The 22,472-nt window shown below is 45.8% G+C and overlaps 2 protein-coding genes across 3 annotated transcripts in view; one reads left to right on the top strand and one right to left on the bottom strand.

Annotated features, from left to right (window-relative positions):
• rims3 (regulating synaptic membrane exocytosis 3) overlaps positions 1-2,409 on the top strand; it is a 13,616-nt gene extending 11,207 nt beyond the window's left edge. Inside the window, exons 2-6 of the mRNA XM_076150025.1 lie at positions 729-870; positions 973-1,085; positions 1,778-1,879; positions 1,976-2,115; positions 2,197-2,409. Of these exons, the coding sequence (XP_076006140.1) occupies positions 729-870; positions 973-1,085; positions 1,778-1,879; positions 1,976-2,115; positions 2,197-2,409 (710 nt within the window). The remainder of the gene's footprint in view (positions 1-728; positions 871-972; positions 1,086-1,777; positions 1,880-1,975; positions 2,116-2,196) is intronic.
• Positions 2,410-8,170: 5,761 nt separating this feature from the next.
• On the bottom strand, positions 8,171-22,028 carry smap2 (small ArfGAP2). 2 transcript variants are annotated; one of them, XM_076149992.1, is made up of 10 exons: positions 21,590-22,028; positions 13,706-13,839; positions 12,746-12,910; positions 12,594-12,653; positions 12,227-12,284; positions 11,985-12,136; positions 11,639-11,810; positions 11,145-11,542; positions 10,886-11,024; positions 8,171-10,660 (listed from the first exon to the last, which is right to left on the bottom strand). In XM_076149992.1, exons 1-9 carry the CDS (start codon positions 21,693-21,695, stop codon positions 10,899-10,901), a joined length of 1,371 nt encoding a protein of 456 aa, XP_076006107.1. In that variant the 5' UTR covers positions 21,696-22,028; the 3' UTR covers positions 8,171-10,660; positions 10,886-10,898. The 2 variants fall into 2 exon arrangements, with proteins under 2 accessions (XP_076006107.1, XP_076006106.1); XM_076149991.1 differs by having other exon boundaries at positions 8,171-11,024.
• Positions 22,029-22,472: the final 444 nt, after the last annotated feature.

The raw sequence follows: 22,472 nt of genomic DNA, 5'->3' as shown, positions 1-22,472 counted from the left end.
AAAGCCAAAACCCTTCCCCCTACCTCCCTCCCTCCCCCTCCCTCTCTCTATCTCTCTCTTTTTCTACCTCACCACACACAACATTCCTCACTCTGTCAAATTCATATGTGCGTTTGTACTGCGCACTCTGAGTCTCGGGAGCTGGTGGTCAAATGGGCTTAACGTGTGGACCTTAACAGCCTGTGAAGTGAAGAGGTTCTCCAGCAGTGTGGGGACGTCCCCGTGGACATTAGGTGAGATTGACTCCACGCCCGAGTGAACACGGTTCACAACAAACAGCAGCGAGGTGTGTGAGATGCTTTAGAGAAGACTCCAGTTTCCTCTGTCTGCCTTTATTAAACGTCTTCCTCTCTCACAGCTCAGCCCAAAGATGAAGAAGACGTTCATCCCCTCCCGTCAGTCTTTTGTGTCTTTCTACAAACAGAAGCGTTTGAGTGACTGAATGATAATTTATGTAAATGTCACCTCTGGAAACAACTATGATTAGATCTGGAGGACGAGATTTACAGCTGTGCTTCTCAGGCGAGGCTTCATATCATCAACACCATCACCGTATCGTACCATGTACCATATGGATTGTGTAGGCAGCAGGTCCATATGGAAGTCTTATGGTGTAGGTTCTGCTCTGCTCTGCTCTGTCCCCGACTCCCTTCAACTTCCTCTGATTGTATGTACCAGACCATAAGTAGAAGTTGCAGATGTTTGTTTGTTTGTTTGATTGTTTGCAGATGGCGGGACCAAGAAGCTCCGCAGCACCATCCGGCGGAGCACAGAGACCGGCATCGCCGTGGAGATGAGGAACCGAGTCACACGACAGGGCAGCAAGGACTCCACTGACGGCAGCACCAACTCCAACAGCTCCGATGGAACGTGAGTCTCTCGCCTCCGACCGCTCGTCCTTCCGTCCGTCCTCTAACCCATCTGTCCTATCCGTCCTATCTCTCCTCTGATGGCTTCCGTTTCCTCCCTCAGGTTTGTCTTCCCTACCACACGTCTGGGGCCTGAGAGCCAGTTTAGCGACTTCCTAGATGGACTGGGCCCTGCACAGATCGTAGGTCGGCAAACGCTAGCTACGCCCCCCATGGGTAAGGAAAGAGCGATGAAGATGAACACCTCTCTGTCCTGCTTTGTCCTCATTCTCCCGAGAGCATCTTGTTCACCACACTCCTGAGGAACCTGTAGCTTTGTGCGACTCTTTGAGTGTAAAAATCATTGCAGAATTGTGACTTCAAAGGTACTAGTTTGAAAATGTTTTAGTCCGAGCATCTGCGCCGATGTCAGAGCTCAAAGGGTTAAACGCAGCATTAATATCTACAGAGGATATTCAGAGCTGCGGAGAGGGAGTTTAAGGTGCTAGGGAAGGAAATCTGACATTTACAGTCCTTAAGCATTGGTTAAATTGGACTCATACAGACAAAACAAACGCTGTGATCTAATAACAGGTTAGTAGCTTTGTTGTGTTCTCATATAAGCCAAATGTACGGATATTGTGAGATGCGTTGGGTTCAAAATGGAATGAAATTCTAATGTTTTCACTCAGCATGGATGAAGTTATTCGTGCGTGAGGCATAAATCTTTCATGCAAAGGTCACTGCCTGCATGAGGAAACAGCAGAGTGCAGAGCAGAGAGAGGCCCTGCAGTGCCTGAATGAAAGCTGTGTGTTGCCCTCTGCTGTTCAACCACAGTAACAGCAAAGAGGACCCAAAGCACTGAGGAAGGCAACGCTGCAAATATCTATACATTATTGTTTACATTGCTTCTGTTTTCCCATCACAGGGGATGTCCATGTAGGCATGTTGGACAGAGGAGGCCAGTTGGAGGTGGAGGTCAACCAAGCCAGAGGGTTGATCCCCAAACCAGGCTCCAAGAACATACCAGGTACTCTGCTGGGAAACATTACATGAAGTTTAGTTGGGTTTAATCATCAATCAATCAATCAATCCATCAATCAATCACATGTGTTGTGTTCTGTAGCGACCTACGTGAAGGTGTATGTCCTGGAGAACGGAGTGTGTTTGGCCAAGAAGAAGACCAAAGTTGTGAAGAAGAATCTGGACCCTACCTACCAGCAGGCTCTGTTGTTTGATGAGAGTCCTCAGGGCAAAGTCCTGCAGGTAGGAACCCTCCTTCCTTCCTTCCTTCCTCATGGCACCTAGTGTATATTCATGTGTCATTGACTTCTGTCGCTCCTGTAGGTCATCGTGTGGGGGGATTACGGACGTATGGACCACAAGTGCTTCATGGGAATGGCCCAGATCCTGCTGGAGGACTTGGACCTGTCCGCCACTGTCAGCGGCTGGTACAAGCTGTTCCCTACCTCCTCCCTGGCAGACCCCAGCATCGGACCCCTCACCAGACGCCTCTCCCAGTCCTCCCTGGAGAGCGCCACCAGCCCGTCCTGCACCTAAACACCCGGCCGCCACCCCTGCATGCACAGGCAGGCAGACATGGACACACTGTATATAAAGATACAAGGACTGCATTTAAAGGTAAAAGAGGAGCGGCCCGTGCAGACCTGTGTGCGCCTGTTCAGGACCACACATAGGCACAAATACCTGATCTCATCCACCCTAAATGTGCACACATGCTGCCATATCCACGATTCTACCTTACACGTTCCCTCCATACAGACACACATACACACACACGCACACACACACACTCATCCAGTGTCCAACTTGAAGTGCACACGTTTTGCCAGAACATGTAGCATTTTCACCCTCGCGTCGCCAACGTTCCCTCCTGTGACGCGAGGACCCACTGGGTGCCATATTCTGCATTCCGAGGTCACCAGAGGTCATCCCAGGGCCGTCCCGACGCCACTTTCTAAACTCTCTATGCCAAACTAAGAAAAAACTTTATTTTTTAAAACCAAAGCAATTGTTATCAATGTTATTATTACTATAAGTAGTTGTTGAAGTAGTAAACAATATAAAGTATGGATATGTAGCAGAGTCAATGACTTAGATGTAATGCAAAAAAAGACGATACATTCTACACACACACACACACACACACACACACACGCACACGCACACACACACACATGAGCTAAGTACAGGAGGCTGAACACACACACACACACACACACACACACACACACACCTGGGCAACAGGCTTGGATATTCACATAATGGCCATTATGTGAAGTAGCAACACTGCTATTCTCTAATTTCCACAGGGCAGAGTTTATATATAGATATACATATATATATAAATAGATAGTTAAATACTTATTTGTGTTTATGTACTTTATCGGCTGCATTCTGCACGTTTGCTTGCACCTCTTGTAGAAACTCTTTTTTCTTTAGCTTGCCTTTGGACGGTGGATTACAGTGCTGCTTCATTTACGTTGCTGTCCATCCCGAGAAACGAGCGCAGGGTCGTTGAGAGACGCAGAGACGCACAGAGACGCCTGGACACCGCCGTCCACGGTGAGACAGAGACGCCGTGGCCAGTCGCCCGGCTGACGCTACGCATTCATGATCCTGCACTTCAGACGTGACTCTGAGTCCACTGTGCTCGGAACTCAGACAGTCCTGAGTCCTGAGCACAAAGGGTGTCAGGTCACTGGACTGCAGGCACAGAGGCATTGTGGGAAATGTAGTTCCAGCTCCTGGCTCTGTGCTCACCAGCGTCCACACTAGTCTCCATCTTCTTCATTTCCGATTTCTGACGTCATCTTTTTCTCTCTTATTGCAATCTGTTGTGCAACTGCTGTCACCTTTGACCTCACACCCTTTTACTTTCTCTTGCGTAGCGCCTCGTTCGCACTCACACTAACCATGTAAGCGTACGTTAGATTCCAGTGGGAGTTTCCTCTTTGATGTCAGTATTAACGTGCCAGCAGGGTGACCTTTGACCTGCCCGGGGCGACGCTGAAGCTTTGCTCAGCTGTTATGTTTGTGACGCACTTTAGTGTAAAATATGATTCATGCTCAGTGGCTGACAAACTATTGACGTGTTTTAGCTTGGAACCTTTTAAATGAGTGTAAAGGCCCATAAGGACAAAACAAGATGATATTTTTTACAACAGATTTTAACAAACACAACAGTATTTAATGCAAAAAATATCTTAGAACTTAAAGGTAAGAAGAAGGAGCCGATTTTAATCAACCAAAATAAAAAGACAGAAACAGATGACTTACTTCCTCTTTTTGGGGGAGAAATCTCGTCTCTTCTTCTTCTTCTTCGCGTTTTTAGCAGCACTCAAAGTGACCTTTTGGCTTTTAGAGTTATATGTGCAATGATAGAATCTTCCTCACAGAACCTTAAACATGGATAAGGGCACTAAGGATGAATTTGTACAACCCGGTAGTTCTCAAACTGGGTGACCCAAGTAACCACAAAAACATCACCAACTTATAAATAAATATCTGAATTCAGCTATAAATCGCCACAAAAGCAGAATTCTCATAGATTTCCTCCATGGGGCGGTCAAAGGACCGGAAGTTGTCCTCTCGCCACAGTTTGAGAATCGCTAAAGCTCGCGTTTTGTTTCCTTCTACGTTCTTTGAACTCTCCAGTTTGTTCCTATTTTCTTCTTTCTCCAAAATGAGAAAAGCGCTGTTTGAGCTTTTGGATGAAGGGAACTCTTTGGAATTCTTGAATTTTTGCGAGCAGGATGTTGATGGGTTCTACTTCCCTCACTTCCCTTTGATCAATCCCCTTGTTGGGTCTGTAATCGTGTGGTCGCGTATATGAAGTGAGTCTATGTACCTTATTGATTTGTGTCTCTATTTTTGTGGACACATGTAAAAACAAGGACTTAAACGTGGGATTTGCACATGTTCACACCTTTTGTGGTTGCTAGGAGACACACAAAAATAGCTTGGTCGACGATTAAAACTGACACAAAATGTAACTTTAACTTAAAGCAAAAACTTCCCTGTTCACTGCTGAATGTTTCGTCCTTGGTACTGATGTTTTGGAGCTTGTATGAAACTGTGTGTGTCCCTCTGCTGTACATTATGTAGCTACACAATAGAAACAAAGTTCTGGCGGTTGAGTGGTAGTAAAAAGACGATGCAAAGGGACGGATTGATGAGCCAACAGAGGTGATTTCCCCCCTCACGTTTGTCCAAATCTTGAAACCAAAAGGAGAGTTGAATTATTGCCTTTCATAGTGAAGTGCAGGATGAGACGTCTTTACGTATTTATTGACCTGTGCGTCTCGTGTTGAGTCACAGGACAGCAAAATGTGAGCCAGAGAGGTCGAAATGTGTCAATATTTAGTTAAAACATTTAACGAGGAGCTCAGATTTTGAGAATTTAACGCTTCATTTTCATGTTATTACCTCGCCACATGGTCCTTTTTATGTAGTTTGATGCAAAGTGGTCTAGATTGGGCCTCCTGAAGTCCTCGTAGCTCAAACCTCTCAAGCTTGATGAAGGAAAGCAGATTGGTGCATTCGTTGATCCGTCAGCATGTCTGCGTCAGAAAACACCTCAAAACTGCAATGATCCTGTTGTTATCTCAGGAAAACCACGATTTAAGTCTTCTGTAACTGAGAGATGGAGACATATTTTCCTTGGCGGAGGTATAGATGCTTGAGAGGGATCGTTGGATTGAGATGAATTGTCTTGATTTAGAAAAAGCTTAAACTTAGAGAAAGAACAGTGAATTTGTTCTGTGTTTATCTAGAATTTGCGGAAAAGGGCCTGTTGGAGTCATTCCCAAAGCGCTCCATGCTTTTCCACAGAATATTAATCTGCCCCGTAAACTTGCTTGCATCCCTGAAGGAACCCGCATTCCATTTTCTTTCTCGTCTTCATGGTGCGAAACATCTCCGCTAGTTCGTGATCTTATCGTAAATGGAACCCGAATCGTCTCTGGAGTTGTGATGTTGAAGATGTATTTTATTTTTGTAAGGAGCGAGAGGAGGAGTCAGTCGGCGACGGCGGCGTAAGCCGGGGAGGCGGCGGGCGCGGCTGCCTCCCTGCTCACCCGCCAACATGAGGGCTTGTTCAGTTTACAATGGCCTTACTTTGTGTAGGAGACATCGCTTCACTATTGTAGCACACAACTGAAAGTTTTGACAAATGTATTTTGCTTGAAATATTGTACCGAAGTTATACTACATGTGTATATGTATAGTTTTATGAATGTATTTCTTAATCCTTACACCACGACTTGAGTGTAACCTCTTGCCATTTGTTTGCTACTGTCTCTTTAAGGACTTTCCAGGGTTCTCGCCTGTATTGGTTCAGGTTATTCCCACTTTTACTGAACTGTTTACGTCTTATCATTTGTGTACTCATTGAAAAAGAAGCTCTGCGGTTGGGAAAAAAAAGCATGAAATCTGTCGGGCGAAATGCATTTTATTTATTTGAATCGCCGTGACAGGTTTCAAGCTAACGACCGCGATGCCCCGCCCCCTGCACCAATTAACTCATCGATTTAGCCGTCAAGCCGACCAGCTGACGGAATTGTTACGATTTTTGTACTTTGAAGTAGAAAATGTTTGCCGCATGGTCACTCTGACGATTTTCTTGTATTTAACCTTCATGATGATATGATTATGATAACGATAATAACTCTAACAGTGATGAAAAGCGACAGCAAGGACGGCGATGATCAGGCAATCATCCAGTATCATTTCAAATTGGCGATTCAAGAAGATGCAAATGACTTGTCAGAAATGCTGTAGCTAAACGTAGCGGACGTAGCCTTCCATTTTCTCAAGTCGTTCTTTTGGCAATAACCATTGGCTGTAGCCTTTGCTGTCTCTGGGGCCGTAACGCGAGGCCCCGCCCTCTTCGTCACTCCCATATTTAGATTGTATCTGTAACGGTCAAGCTACCATGACGACAAATTATATATAAAAGTCAGGATTAGATTTCATGCATTTGAACGATGAAGCGATTCAGATGCAACAAAGCATGAGATGCATTGTGAACAAATGCTATGTGATGAGAGGCCCCACGAACAACAGAAGCCCCGCCCACACATGTGCGCCAGAGCTAAGCAAGACTTCCTGGTGCAGGAATGCGTCCGAACTCCTCCCTTTCACTCTTGTAGCTGAGCGCAGGATGACTAGCGGTGACGTTCGTGCTCTTGCCTAAACCCGAAATTGGGCAGGAGGCGCGATTCTCCTTCCAAACCAGTAGATGGCGTCAAGGCACCAAAACGTAAGCTGCCGTTGTTTCTCTGATTCTCTGACTGTTCCGTTTATTTCTCAGATTATTCCCCTTGTCGCCAATGCCCTGAGGGTGGAGGACAAGCGCTCCCTTGCTCGTCCTGAAATGCACGGGCGACAGTGGCAGCGTCTTGTCCCGCCTTCTCGCATCCCGCAGGAACTTTTCCAGAACGGAGCACATGTGTGAAAGGGGATCAAACCTTTTGTTTTGTTTGTTTTAACTACGTTTTTCTAAAGACGAGCATGCGTACCACGTGTCCGTTTGCCGCCTAAGCAGCTGTCGACCAGAACAAATCGTCTAGAATCTTCTTTTGTTTTAACCTGCTGAGCTGAGGGGTTGCTGAAGATGCCCGTTGGTCTTACTTCCACGTCTATAAATGTCGGTAATCACAGCACAAAAGTTCCTGAGTCGCCATTCTGTCCTTTTACCCGTCGATAGGAAGGCAACAGTAGCCCCCCCTTCACACTCTGAAGACAAACCTTCATCTCATCAACGCCAGCAAGGCACGAAACATCGCAAACCTCGTCTGGCTCAGGCCCCAGGTTGAATCTGCCTTGCTGGCGTTGTTGGCTGAGCGCTCGTCTATCCTAACTGGCCTTAAGCTTTCCACAAGGAGCGTCCACAGAGCCGGCCTGCGTTTCAAAGGGCAAAGCATCGCAGAGCATCTGATGAGAGGATCTGGTTTACGGCAAAAGAAGAAAGGGAGCTGTAATTTTATACCTGTGCTTTGTAAATGTTTTCTATGTGCAGTATTTGATAATGTAAAACTGGTATTTTTGTGGTTTGTACGCTGCAGAATTGATTACTTAAGGTGCACGTAGTTTTGTAAGAAAATAGAACCAAACTGAGGAAAAAAAACATTTCCAATCAGAAGCCTGTATCTGCATGCCCTTTGACATCTGGACGCAAAGTCAATAAAGTTTATTTGAATCACAAACATCTGTCCAGCATGTGTCATTTAAGTGTATATTTAATTAATAACAGACACTGACATTAAAGAAAATATTAGAAATCAAACATTTTAACTAATTCCTGAAATGAATTGACACTTTTTTTGATTTAATCGAAACAATATTTATTTTTTATATTTTTTTCACAGAGACCAGAATGGTATGTTACATATATTTTCACACATTTGATTCAACTAACTCATGTGGACGTGAACACAAAAGGGCCAAAGCGTGTGGGAAAATACACAACTAATATTCACATTCATTAAAACATAATATACAGCGGTATTCTGATAATGAATAAATACACAATATCTTGATTGACAAGTACATAAAATACACATTCCTTTATTTGCTTTTGTTTCACAGAAAATATATGAGCCAAAAAGGAAATGAGTCCAAGCATCCGGGAATGAAAGAAGCTCCACGTCGACGATTTCACGAGACGAAATCTGCTGTTTGGCCGCAGAGACAATAACTTTGTGTATTAATATTGCTCTCAGCTGCTGTCAAACCCAATGAGCTAAAATGAGTAGAAATACCAATAGTAGACAATCAGTTGCTGATATGTAAATCAATTTGTTTGTCTCAGCTGCACCCTTGATGTTTTTGTCTTTCATTTTCTAAGAAAGATTATTTACACGGATGGATTCATGCATTTCTAAGAGGAAACATATTCCTTTTCTGTGAAATCGGGACAGAGATGGACAGAGAGGCGGCAGATGGTGGAACAATTAACACCCAGAATGGCCTGAAAATGAATCGGTCCGTTGACAGTTCACACTCATATTTCGAGCCTGACCCACACTGACCTCCACACTGCAGAGTACAGAGCTGATAATGATATTAGCTCACAGTTAAGCGTCTGTATGTCTCCTCTACGGTCTCTCACTGACTTCCCCTTATGGGCCAAATGTATTCTGGTTAAAATGTCTCTTTACCCTGAAACAACAAGAAACATGTTTGTATCCAACCAAACTTATACCTTCATGTAGCTTTGGAGGTTTTTCCATGTACGCATTCCATTCAAAGGCCTACAGACCTTTAAGCGAACTGCAAATATCTCCTGAATGCTACTTATGACCCCAAACCTCCCAAAACATGACCTTGTTTAGACCTAAACGACGTGTCAATGGTCACAAACATGGGCAGAGAATCTTTGCTTCCTGGTGTCAGTCAGGCTCCAGTCCTCAGGTCAACAACTCACCAAATCCTGATAAGACGCTTATGTCAAAAGACCGATACAGAACAGTAAACAGACACAACTGACCCAGTGCACAGCACCGCTCAGATAAGGATGAATATTGTTTACAGTGAGTCTGAATACGGGCGGCAACACATTCAGGACGCACCTTCACTGAGATTTTCCGAATCCGAGCCTGATGGACGCGCAAGGAAACATTCCGATATCTTAGTAAACATATAGAGTACATACAATCAGAGTGAGTATAACATTCTGTTCATGCAGTTCAGTGGATGCATCAGAAGGCTCCTGAATCCTAACTGATCTACACCTCAACAAAGCCGGTCTGACTCTGTCTGCCCCTGTTGCTCTTATTTACATTCAAGATTAGTTGAGGCCTCAATTGTACAAGGTAGTTAGATTCTTAAGTTGAGGTGTGTGTGAGACCAAATCATAACTCTTAACTCAATATTTAATGTCTACTAATCACTCGCTTATAATTCTGTGGCTATATAAGTAAATAAAGTACATGTGAGGACCCAGCAGCCTGCAGAGGATCAGCGGGTCCAGAGGATGTATGGATGATATATGAGAACACTGTACATCATGATAAAGCTAGAGTTGATCTTTGGTTTCCCAAAATCCCATTTAGGACTTTTGATACATGTTTGATAAGATATTGATTCTATAAGAAGCCCTCTGTAGATATAGAAGACATCATGATGAAGCTCTTTAGGCAGGAGTCATAGCTGCTCTATTGTGTGAGGGACTAGGAACTCATATCAACACATAAAGGGATTCTTTAAATGATTAATGGTCAAAATGACACAGTTTGGTTTGTGAGTGATTTTACTGTCTCCCCTCACTAACCCACTCAGACAAACTCCAGAACGTCTTTCTTCACAGCGTGGAGTTAATTTCTTTATTTTATTGGATCCACACAGCTGGAAATGCAGTTTGTTTGACTTCCAAATACTCTCGAGCAACCAAAGCTAGACAGCAACATTTACATTCAACTCATTAATCAAAGCTGTTTGCAGAAAGGCTTGACGTCATTCAGCGTTACTCTAAAAGCTGCTATTCCCAATCTGTCCACTGGGTGTCTCTACTGAGCTATCAACCTCTGCTGACTGACTTTGGGCAAATAGGAAAAACTGTAACCTTCCCCACCAAATCAAATGATCCCTTTTAAATCAAGCAGCTAGTGCACACCCACACACACACTGTCTGTGTGTAAACACACACACACACGTGCACACACACACACACACACACACACACACACACACACACACACACATAAAGGCTTGGTGAGATATGCGGTCCTGACCAGTGGCCGTTGTCCTTGGTCTGGTGTGAGGATAATCTGAAGGCAAGCATGAACATCTGCAAAACATGGCCATGGATGAGACAGGAAGAGGAAGCACGGGCGTAGAGGAGCGAGACAGCGAGGTAGTTCAGACCTTCCTCCTCCTCCTCCCCCTCCTCCTCCTCCCGCTCCTCCTCCCTTGCATTAGAAAATGCCTCATGGAGAATGTCGTCCATTAAGTCCGACAGCTCAGTTTCTCCTTTCTTTTTTCGTTGTTTGGTCGTTGGCATTACATCACTTACCCGATGGACGAGATCATTTCCAGACGTGTGAGCTCATGTGCGCAGAGCTCTGGGCTCCTGAGGCGCCCATGTGTTGATCGTTGTATCCTTTTGTGCCGTTGGTGCCATAGACATTCATGCCGGACATTTGCTGAGTCATCTGAAACACACATTCATTTCTCTGTTAAAGCTTTCACTTTCAGCTTCTTTTCAATGGATGCAGTGGACATATAGCTTACAGCTTACACACACACACACACACACACACACACACACACACCTGGGCAAGGTTCCATTGTAGCTGCTGAGGTGAAGTGGTCAAGCTGCCAATCTGTTGCTGTCCCATCATGCTGTTCTGTTGCGGTACCACCAAACCAGTCTGCTGCTGCCCCATAATGCCGTTCTGCTGTTGCACCATCATGCTTTGAGTCATCCCTGACATGTAGGGTGACGCCGCGGCCCCACTTGGCTGAGTCATGACACCCTGGGCTCCCATTAAGCCGCTCTGTTGTCCCAGCATGCTGCTCTGTTGAACTCCCATCATGCTGCTCTGCTGTTGTCCCATCATGGCCATCTGTGATGTCATCATGGCTCCTCCCATTCCGCCTGCTTGAGCGAGGGAATGGTACGGCCCATACGGATGTGTTGGGTATCCCATATGGTTCATGTACAAGCCGGCTGAAAACACAACGACAGTCATTTCAAATGTAATTTGAAATTACATTTGAAAAGGATATGGTAGATGGCGCTGGAAGCTCTTCCTCCTCTACTCACCGCGACCCAGACTGTTGGCGTGCACCGAGGGCGTGGACGCATACAGGGACAGGATGGAGTCCTTGGAGAGTTTCTTCTTCTCCTCTGCTTTGGTCGCCGGGTCCAGAAAGAGGCTGAGGTTTTCAGGCACCGAGGCAGTAACTCTGCACTGAGGCATGGAGCTGGAGACAGACTGCAGAGAGAGAGAGAGAGAGAAAGAGAGAGAGAGAGAGAGAGAGAGAGAGAGAGAGAGAGAGAGAGAGAGAGAGAGAGAGAAACGCTAGCGTTAATGGAGGGACGATGTCAGCAACGATGAAGTTAAATGTAAAATGTATGGGTTCTGTAGCATTCAGCATTTGTGTCCTACTTTGTTGGAGGGGGCAGAGGAGGAGACCGGCATGGAGCCGAAGAGGTCCAGGGCAGAGTGTGCCAGAGCTGGATGTGACTCTGCTGAGTTCTCCCTCCTGTCCATCACGTGTCCTCCACCATTAGACATTGCCGGACTTGGGGCAGGTGCATCTGACGGGAGTGAAGCATGATTATTGTGATGTCATTGAATGAGGCCCTAGGTTGAAGAATGTGTGTGTGTGTATGCGTGTGATACCATACCTAGTCCAAGCAGGTCTGTAACAGACTGGGACACCTTCTTTGGGCTGAAGTCCTTTTTCTAACAGAGAAGAAAAAGTTCATATTATTGATGCAAAACGTCTGCATGGATCAATGAGCTTGACGAAGAGATGAAAAGACGAAGAGACAAAGAGTCATGAGAGTCATTGTTGGCATTCCTGTCTAGATCTTGTGTTTGTGCCAAAGGATTACAAAGTATCTCGACTAGGGGGCAGATCAGAGCTGAATCCTCCTGATTATATCGGACTGATTGCTAGGTTTGAAGTTTGCGCAATTAACTTCAACCTCAGTTGTTCCTCTACTCGCTCAATCCATCTGTAAGTCCCTGCAGATGCATCGATACACTCACCAGTTTCATCTTCTCAAACACGACCGGTTCCTTGGGTATGTTGTCACAGCTTTTTTCTTTCTGAAAAGGAACAAAAGGAGCTGTATCACCTTTACTTGAAGACTAAAGATACTAGTATGTGTTACTCCAACCACCATAGAGCTTCTTCTCACCCTGAGCATCTGGATGTCGATCACCTTGTCTATGTACTTCTTCTTGTCGTACTTGTCCCTGATAAAGATCTCGGCCGACTGGTCTGTCTCAGGTCGCTGGAAGCACTCGGGTAAGAAGGCCTCGTACAGACGTTTGGCCTTGGCGTTCCCCATCTCCTGAACGCACTGGTGACCAAAACAACAACAACAACAACAACAAAGAGTCCCGGTCACAAGAGACACTAACTTCTGATGGAAAACCAGTGTGAACTCATCAGTCAGCCGCTTCAGCCAAGTGCTGGAATTTCATCACGGTCGGAAGCGTGATGCTGGCATTCTTGCTTATCAGACCGAGACTAATTGGATCTCATACTGATAAGAAAATATCTACTTCCTCTCCTGCTGCATGTAGACATCTGGGTGTAATGTTACTAAGAGCGTTTCCTCCTCTAATCAATCAATCAGGCTCAGCCCCAGCCAAGCAGCAGCTCCAGCAATCAGAGAGGTCGTGTTTATACAGCGAGTGCAGCATCAATGCATAATGAAGGACAATAATAATCTTTAAATAGTCGAGGGTTCGTGTATAAAGTGTATTTGAAAAAGCATAAAAAGGACCTACAACACTTTTATACATGGACAGACACACAGACAGATGTTTGTGTATTGATCCATTGATTATAGCATCATGTGACACTGTTTGGATTTGGTCCATGGAATTCATTAGTGACTGCAGCAACCACTTGAGCCTGAGCGAACCTGGGAACCGGGTAAAATCCACTGGATAGGAAGGGGGTTGGTTACTGTCCTTCTCCTTTCCAGTGAGCAAATCACCTTTTTGGAAAGTGAGCCGAGTCCTCGAAACAGTAAACGGCTTTGTGATCCAAAGAAATCTTATGAGAATTTACAGACCTATGACCAAGTTTTCGGAATATTCCGGAAACCCGGGGGTTTAATGTAATGTGTAGTGCTGCGACGTCTGACCTGGACTTGCTCCTGCGTCCACTGGTCCAGGTTGACAGACTTGACCTTAGAGATGTGGACCCCCAGGTTTCGATGGATTCCGGCACAGCGGATGCAGATGAAGATGCCCAAGTTCCAGGAGGCCCATCTCGGCCCTGACGGAGGAGAAGAGAGCCAAAGAAAAAAATGACAAAGAGGAAGAGTCAGAGGGGTGGGGGGAGTGGATGGAGAATAATGAGACCGATTTAATTTCAGTCCAATTATAGAAACACAAGCCCGAAACCTCAATTACAAGCTCTAACTCAGCAGGGAGCTGATGTGATCCTGTGTAAGTCACACAGCGTCACCGCATCAGACTGCAGTGTTAACCTACATATGGGAGACTGAATCACACACACACACACACACACACACACACACACACACACACACACACACACACACACACACACACACGCGCGCACGCATAAGCAGAGGGATGATTATTCATTTGGTTATGAAAGTGTTAGTGTGTGTGTGTGTGTGTGTGTGTGTGTGTGTGTGTGTGTGTGTGTGTGTGTTGGGGGGTGTAACTGAGTGGCCCATTTTGACACACTACACGTTAAACACCCGGTGTGTACTTGCACGCTGCCCGTGTTCGAGGGAGTATCAGTGGTGTGTGTGTGTTCTGGCGTATGTATTCGTGTGTGTGTACAACCTGACGGAGGAAGAGGAATAAAACGCACACACAGGCTATTTTTCTTCTGGATTTATGCAACTGTCCTCTGAAGAAAACACAGCAAGCTTCAAAGAGAATACTGCTGCTTGTTGCCCCATCTCCCTCTCTCTCTCTCTCTCTCTCTCTCTCTCTCTCTCTCTCTCTCTCTCTCTCTCTCTCTCTCTCTCTCCCCCTCTCCCTATATCTCATTTCTTGCCCCTCCTCCTCCTCTCCTCTCTTCTCTCTCTCTTCCTGGTTCCCCTCCCGTCATCCCTCCCTGCTATCAGCCCTTTACGTAGCCTCTATGCCTCCCTGACAGCAGATGCACGGTCGCCTTTACGCCACTAGATGGAAGAGCAGCTTTTTCATTTGGCCTCTCTCTCTCTCTCTCTCTCTCTCTCTCTCTCCATTCTGTGCATATGAAACGGGAAGTTGACTTTCACAGAGAGGGAAACATGCAAATCCTTACTCTCTGTGGCAGCTGCGCCCACACACACACACACACACACACACACACACACACACACACACACACACACAGAGGGCCTTGCTGCCTCTTGTCTTGAGTGCATCGTGAGCAGGGGCCGTTCTGATTACTGAACAGTAAACACACTTGGGATTTACTTGATAAACGTATAAGTATGTATAAATGCAGACAGAGCAGGCGTCTACAGCGTCCATAGAGCGTCCATAGAGTGCCCATAGAGCATTCATAGACCGTCCATAGAGTGTCCATAGAGTGTCCATGTCCCAGCGTCCTGCCCGCCTGGCTGCAGTCTGCTGTCATGCACACTAATAATAGATTCACTCTGCACAGCCTCCTCGCTGCCGTGCACACCGACTGAGAGGAAATGCATGAATTCATATGTTTTTCCTCCTACTCCTCCTCCTCCTCCTCCTCATTCTAACGCTCCTCTCTTCTCTGGCTGCCATTTCTTATCTCTCTCATTCACCAACGCCGCACCTCCCACTCCCCCCCCGGCCCCCCCGTCCCCCCATATCTCCCTTTCACAGTAGACCCCCCTCCCTTCTTCTCCAGTATTCTCTCAGTTCCGCATCAGTCCGCTCTCTCTTTGCATACAGTAAATGTTCTGCCTTGTATTTCCTGCACCTTATCTCTGTCTATTTCAAGCGTGTACACAACACACACACACACGTGCAGGTCTAATCTGCTTGCTGCAGGTATTAGGACGGTGCTGGCCTGGTTGGTGTCCTGGTGCTCAGGTGTAAGCACATCACCCCCCTGCCGTGTTAATCAATGCTGTGTCTGTCGCCGTGTCTGTAGTCACGCTAAACGTCTGACAGTCGGCAAGATATGATGATGTAAACACATTGATGTGATCTGAGGCCATAGGCAGTGGAAGCTTTGTCCAGATTTTGTCCCATTGCTCCATTGCTCACAATCAGGCCACTAGGGGGCGCAATAAACACAGATAAGCAAAGGAAACGGTTTGTTTGAGGTGCTGCCACATGCATGAGGAAGACGGAAATGCTTCAGTAACCTACACATGAGAAGGACCACTGACATACACAGGTCAAGATCAAACAGAATCAAACCCTCTAGCACAAACAAGGAACTTAAGGGATTTTCTATCAGCCATGGGAACATTCCAGGTCTGTTTCCATTTTGGGTTCCTGGTTCCATAAGTAGGACTCAAAGAAAGATAGAAGGAAGAGGAGGTTTGCAGTTCTTGTGCAATGGAAAACTGCCTGTAAGTTGCTTAAGCATTATGTCCGGCAAAGACACACACACACCTCCAAGAGTGCACAACACAAACGTGTGAGAAAGAAGTCGAACAAACAACCTCCTCAGCCGTCTGCGTTCCATCGCTGTCGAGCACGAATCCTGTGTGAACTTCCTTTGCGGAGGCGAGAACACAAACACTCCAGGTTTGACTCATGGATCTGTGCTCATTTTTAGAGATTACAGGCAACTGATGAATCATCCTGGCAAAATGAAGAAAAGGGCTCCGGTTGTTGTGGTCGTCAAACATGCAGGTTGAAGCACTTCGGAGGAGGAGGAGGAGGAGGGGGAAGAGGAGGAGGAAGAGTGAGAGCGGCAGCCAAAAATTGGAGGCAGACTAGAGGGGGCTTTAGTCATTAAAATGTTGGACTTTAGCCATTTGAACGCCTGCTGGGACGTTGAGGGAGTCTGATGAGCAACAGGCTTCTATAATGAACCTCACTGCCACTCACACACACACACACACACACACTTTTGGACCTGAATACATTCACACTAAAACTCACTCGTTCCTCAGAGCAGTGCCCAGTAAAATCTGTTTACAAGGATTTCTACACTTTTTCATCCTAATTATGGAAACAAAATAACACACACACACCCGCCACACTCAGTTACTCAGCACAGACCAGGCCACTGCAGTGTGTTGGCAGTTGGAAAACACAACAAATTCCGGAAGATAAATAAATGTTATTATAAATATACACAGTTTAACATCTCCAACCCATTCTGATTTCATGGCAACACACACACAAACACACACATTGAGTCAAGCATGGGCCCATTGACCTACACACACACACACACACACGTGCATGAGCAGGTGCATATGGCTCAATTAGCTGACATCCCACCAGGATAAACACGGCTCTCTGCATGCATCCAGTTAATCCCAAAGAGCCTGCAGCACTGCTATCACCACACACACACACACACACACGCCCAGAAACCCCGGGGCCACCCAGTCCCAGTTCAAGCTGAGCAGATGGGCACCAATTGATAATTTACTAATACACACCCACCATCTGTGTGATATACTGAGTCAAAAGTTTAAGCTCACTTAACTTTCAGGCCCGATTGTGCTCTGACGTCACGGTAACGGGTTGTGACCCAGCAACCCAACAAACTCAGACACAAACTCACAACACCTAAGTCCACATTTGCTAGTTTTAGTTTTAGAGTTTGTTATTGATATTTAAATGCTTTCCCAATACGTCAATTCCCAGTGTTTGGTAATTTGTCATCATCACTCAGAATAACAACAGTTAGAATATTGTGTGAGTGTGTAAGTGTGTGTGTATGTGTGAGAGCGAGAGTGTGTTTGTGTGTGTGTGTGTCATCTTTTCTGTGTGATTCTCTGCAGACTCCTCTTCTTGGTGCTGGGGGACAAAACGCCAGCCGTAGGGACTCAAACAGCCAGTTGTGACCTTATTTCAAATGGGACTTCTTGCCGTTTCCTGATTGGATGAGATTAAAGAGACTGTGGGGGGGATTGGAGGGGGCGGAGCAGGGGGAGGGGGAGGCGGTGGTTTAAGGCCTGACATCGCCAGGTGATGTCTCCACAGCAACCCAGAGCCGGTGTGTGCGTAAACACAAATACAATGGAGACAATAAAAGGAGGAAGGCTTTTATGCCGGCACACACACACACGCACACACACACACACACACTCATGCGTGCAACCTCTTGAGACTGTAGTCTGAAGTGTTGACAACAATATTCACCTGCATCTCCCTCTCGTTTCCAGTCTCTTCATTATTTCCTTGCAGTGTTGAAGATTTATAGCAGGACTGTCAAGGAAGTGATACAAGTGTGACATTTATGTGTGTGTGTGTGAGTGTGTGTGTGCGAGAGAGCGGGAGAGAGAGAGAGAGAGAGAGAGAGAGAGAGAGAGCTGAAAAACAGCACTAAAGAAGTACTGATTTAGGTTCATGCCTCCATCAAGGCCCAACAGCTGGATTACAAAACTTAGCAGGCACACACATACACACACACACACACACACACACACACACACACACACACATACACACACACACACACACACACACACACACACACACACACACACACACACGCACACACACACACACACACACACACACACCTCCCCCTCCTGACAAACCAACAAACATTTGAGTCAACAACACTAAATAATTCATTCATGAGATGCAGCACTCAGCGTCCTGCTCCACACTTTTCTACACCGGAACATTTTGTGACAATTTACTCCAAAATTCAAAAACAGTGTGGTGCAAATGGGCGTGGTCTATCGAACAGCTGCAGATAGACCCAAAGAATCATGGGAAAATTAATTTCACCAGTGGCAAAATTAGATGTGTTCCTCCCTGGATCAAATCCAATCTGCCTGACAACTTTCATACATCAACAGTAATCCTGCTGACAAACACAATGTCCTTGTGGAGGTATGTGTTGTGATTTGGTTGTGTTTTTCCCTGTCTGAGGAGCGATCTCAGCTCCATACGTCCCCGCACGCTTTCCTCTTTAATCACACACAGGGAACGAAGTGATAAAAGCGCAGTAATCTATGTCAAAGCAAACAAGATTAGACAAACGCTCATCTGGGGCCATATGCCCCAAAGCCCCACAGCAGGGAGGGGAGGAGGGAGTGTGTGTGTGTGTGTGTGTGTGTGTCATCCAACGTGCAGAATAGTAACACAAATGCGACTGAATGTGCTAATCAGGTAGGAGGTAAAGCTCCTCTCAGTGTGACTCAGCGTCACTCGGCCCATTAGCACATTTTCATTCGAAGAGGTGGCAAATGAGGGCGACAACAGGAAGCACCAGGAACGACCATTCATTCATTCTAATACCGTATTAATTATCAAAAGACTGCCGATTGATCGCCATTCAGACTTTCATTGATTCTGATTTCATTGATATTATTCCTTTGATATAGGTTGTGTGCGTGTGTGTGTATAACGGTCAAAACACACTTTCACCTCCTGTATCTGCATGTGAATGGTGGGATCTTAGGCCACGCCCCCAACATGTTTTAAAGATGAATCCATTATTGATTATTACTCTGAGCTCACGTTCAACTAAGGAAATTGCCCCACAAACGTCGCTCACACTTCCCCAAACTGATTCATCAAACACACACACGCCAACATTTTCTTCAATGTTCATGATGAATGCAGTTTATAAAGTAGACTTTGCTTCATTCTGTCTATATTTAGAGCCTCACCTCCTATCTGAGCAGAACATCTCTGTCCTGACCTCAAATCTGGTCTGCAGTCAGATCGGATGAGTGTTGACGCACTCTGAAGTGGCACAATAATAACATCTTACGCGTTTAAAGACAGTGGTTGTTAGAATAGCTCTCTTAGATTTGACTCCACACTCACAAGTGCTTTTGCCTCGAAACCGCCGGCAGCGTTTCTATTCCTATGTTCTTCAAAGATCATCTGAATAGAACAAAACTCTTCTTGTATTGAGAGCACATGTAAGCTCGACAACCCCAGTATTCCGTTTCTGTCATAGACAACCATTCTGACTGCTCGTCCTGTGTAAACACAAGGTTACCACATACTTTTTCTGACGTCATTCTAAAGTCATCTCACGCATCTTTGCATCCTTCCCGTTTGTGCATTTGACAGATGAAACACCTGAGAGAGATGCGGCGATGCGGCGTCAGCGTTCACAGAAGAACAGAGAGACAAAAACAGAAACATCGACACAGTGATGGCCTCCGTCCAAACCAACATCAAGTATAGAGTTCTGAGCCAGCAGGGAGCCTTGAGACTGAGGTCGGCACACAGACTGGAGGTCAAACTGCCTGTGCCTGTCTGTCTACCTGCCTGCCTGTCTGTCTGCAGGCCCACCGCCTGTCTGCAAATGCTCTCTCCTCGCCACGCCACAGACAGATAAATCCAGGACAGAGCTTCCATATCGTATTGATTTCTCCCACTTAAGTCATAAAGTAGAAATGTAGCTGATGGCAGAGAGACGGGATTAAAGGCCGGATTCTAAGGTTGGACGCCGCTGAGATACAAGCACGCTTTATATATCTGAGCTGAGTGTTTCCTTCTATGTGTGTGAGTTTCCGCCTGAGGATGTTTGCCTCAGAATGGTTTGCTTCCTGTTCGTACAGGAACCTGCTTGCATGAGAAATGACGATGATGAGCAGCATGCCAGGCCTTCACTTTATATTCCGTGACTAATGTTGCAGCGCCACGGGCCACGTGGACGCACGACCGGGTGATGAGCGAGCCGGTCTACCGTCTCGTGTTCCTGACAACGTATAGCAGCGCCGCACACAGTTAGAACAGCTGCTCTGGAATCACATTCTGAACTTGGGACGTGGAAATGCAGATGTTATGTTAAGACTCACAAATGAAGATAAATGACTGTTTGTTGACACAGCACGACTTGTTTACTGACACAGTTTGTCTCTGGGCATTGAGGTTGTCAAGAGTTATTAGTGCAGAACAGCTTCATCTGTACAAGGAAGCATGTGAGCCTGAAAATAGATAGACAGACGGATAGATAGATAGATAGATAGATAGATAGAAAGATAGATAGAATGGACTGATGTGTTTGTACTTTGACTTGTACTTCCCCCCCTTTGGGTTTGTGATGTTTTTCAGTGTTCACTTCTTTAAAAAAGGCGATAAAGTTGTGTTTTATTTTGTAAATATCGTGCACAGAATGTTGAGGATCGACCTTTGTCAGTTTGTTGGATGGTTCTCTCGCTCGCTCTCTTTATTTGTGACCAAAGCAGCAGCGTTTAGCCAACAATACGTCAGAACAGGTTCAGCCAAAACACACACGCACACACACACAGCTCAAGGCCTCAACCTACCAATAAACACAAACAATAAACCGTGAGAGACCGGTTGTGGTTGTTGATCTCTATTATTATTATTATTATTATCAGTAGTCTATAGTCAATATGTTACACTGATACCACAACTTTGTTAAAGGAACATTACGCTCAATCAGACTTCCTGACATCCACATCTGCATTCAGGTAGAACAATGTGTTCAGGGTGAACCAAAGTCACACACTCACTCCCTCACTCCCTCACTCACTCTCCTTAGGGTTCTCAAACTGAGGCTCGGGAGGCTTAATGGGCCGTATTCAGCTATCGATTAAGGTGTGTAATGAGATGTATGTTTGATCGGATCAGTTTCGGTTGTCCAGTCATTCCCACTCACTACTTGAGGAGGATGTTGGCATGATGTAAGACTCCAGCGCTCCATCCTCCCGTGGATGTGGACTGTAATTGGTCGGGATGATGATGAATGCAGCGCCGCATTTTCCCGGCGTAGTAAACGAGGAAGAGGGTTGATTCATGCATTATCACATAACACACACACACACACACACACACACACACACACACACACACACACACACACACACACACACACACACACACACACACACAATAATACAAATACAAAACAACAATAACAGAAACAACACAAAGCGACCACCGACCTTTAGATTCACAGTCAGCGCAGAATTTGTTCTCCTCCTGAGCCAGTAAAGAGTTGAGGACAGTCTGGTATCTGTCCACGTCTTTCACAGATTTGCCCGTCATCATCGCACCGACCCGACACCTCCACGGTCCAGATTCTTCTCTGACAGAAATGAAACCAGATATATCAGTGGCGACGCGCTGTTCCTTCTCTCCGCTTCTTCCTTATTTCGGTTTAAAAGCGAGTTTAGTTCCACCGCCGATGGGGATATTCGCCTTTCAAGCGACCAGCGTGCGGGTTGTTGTGTGAGTAGAAGCCCCGATGAAGGTGTAATGTGTGCGGGGAGTCAGCGTGAGGTTATTCAGAGGGAGGATCAGACTTTAAAGCGCATCTGTATCCTCCGATCCTGCGATTACCGGCTCCTCTTCTGCTCTCTGACTGACAATCCTCCTCTTCTCCCCCCCACCCCGTGTTCCCGGCAGCGGCTCTTTTTACGCATGCACACACACAGACACTCTCAGCGTAACACCGGGTCCAATTTAATATCTATGCTGACATCTTGTGGTCAAATTTAAGAACTACTGAGACATGCGTTTTATGTTTTATTGAAAGTATAGGCTTTAGTACCACTCCTAGACACAAGATGGCGACAAAACCACTTCTCATCTCAGCGAGTGTTAAAATGCTGTCTAACATTCCCAAACAACCACCAAGTAAGAATACAACGATGCAAACACGCAATAAAATACAAATGTCTTTAATCAAAAATAAACGAAATAATATATATAATCTGTCCTTTACGAGATTAGCGGCGGAAGCGAGACGGCAGTTTTTTCAAAGTAAAATCACCTAGTTTCTTTAGGGGGTAATAATATTTACATTTAAAGGCATTGAAACTGCAA

The sequence above is a fragment of the Genypterus blacodes genome, unplaced genomic scaffold (assembly GCF_046128005.1).
Source record: "Genypterus blacodes isolate CSIRO-AG114 ecotype Tasmania unplaced genomic scaffold, CSIRO-AGI_Gbla_v1 ptg000048l_1, whole genome shotgun sequence".
NCBI lineage: Eukaryota > Metazoa > Chordata > Actinopteri > Ophidiiformes > Ophidiidae > Genypterus > Genypterus blacodes.
Note: the sequence above shows the minus strand (reverse complement) of the source record. Positions and strands in the feature narration are given on the sequence as shown.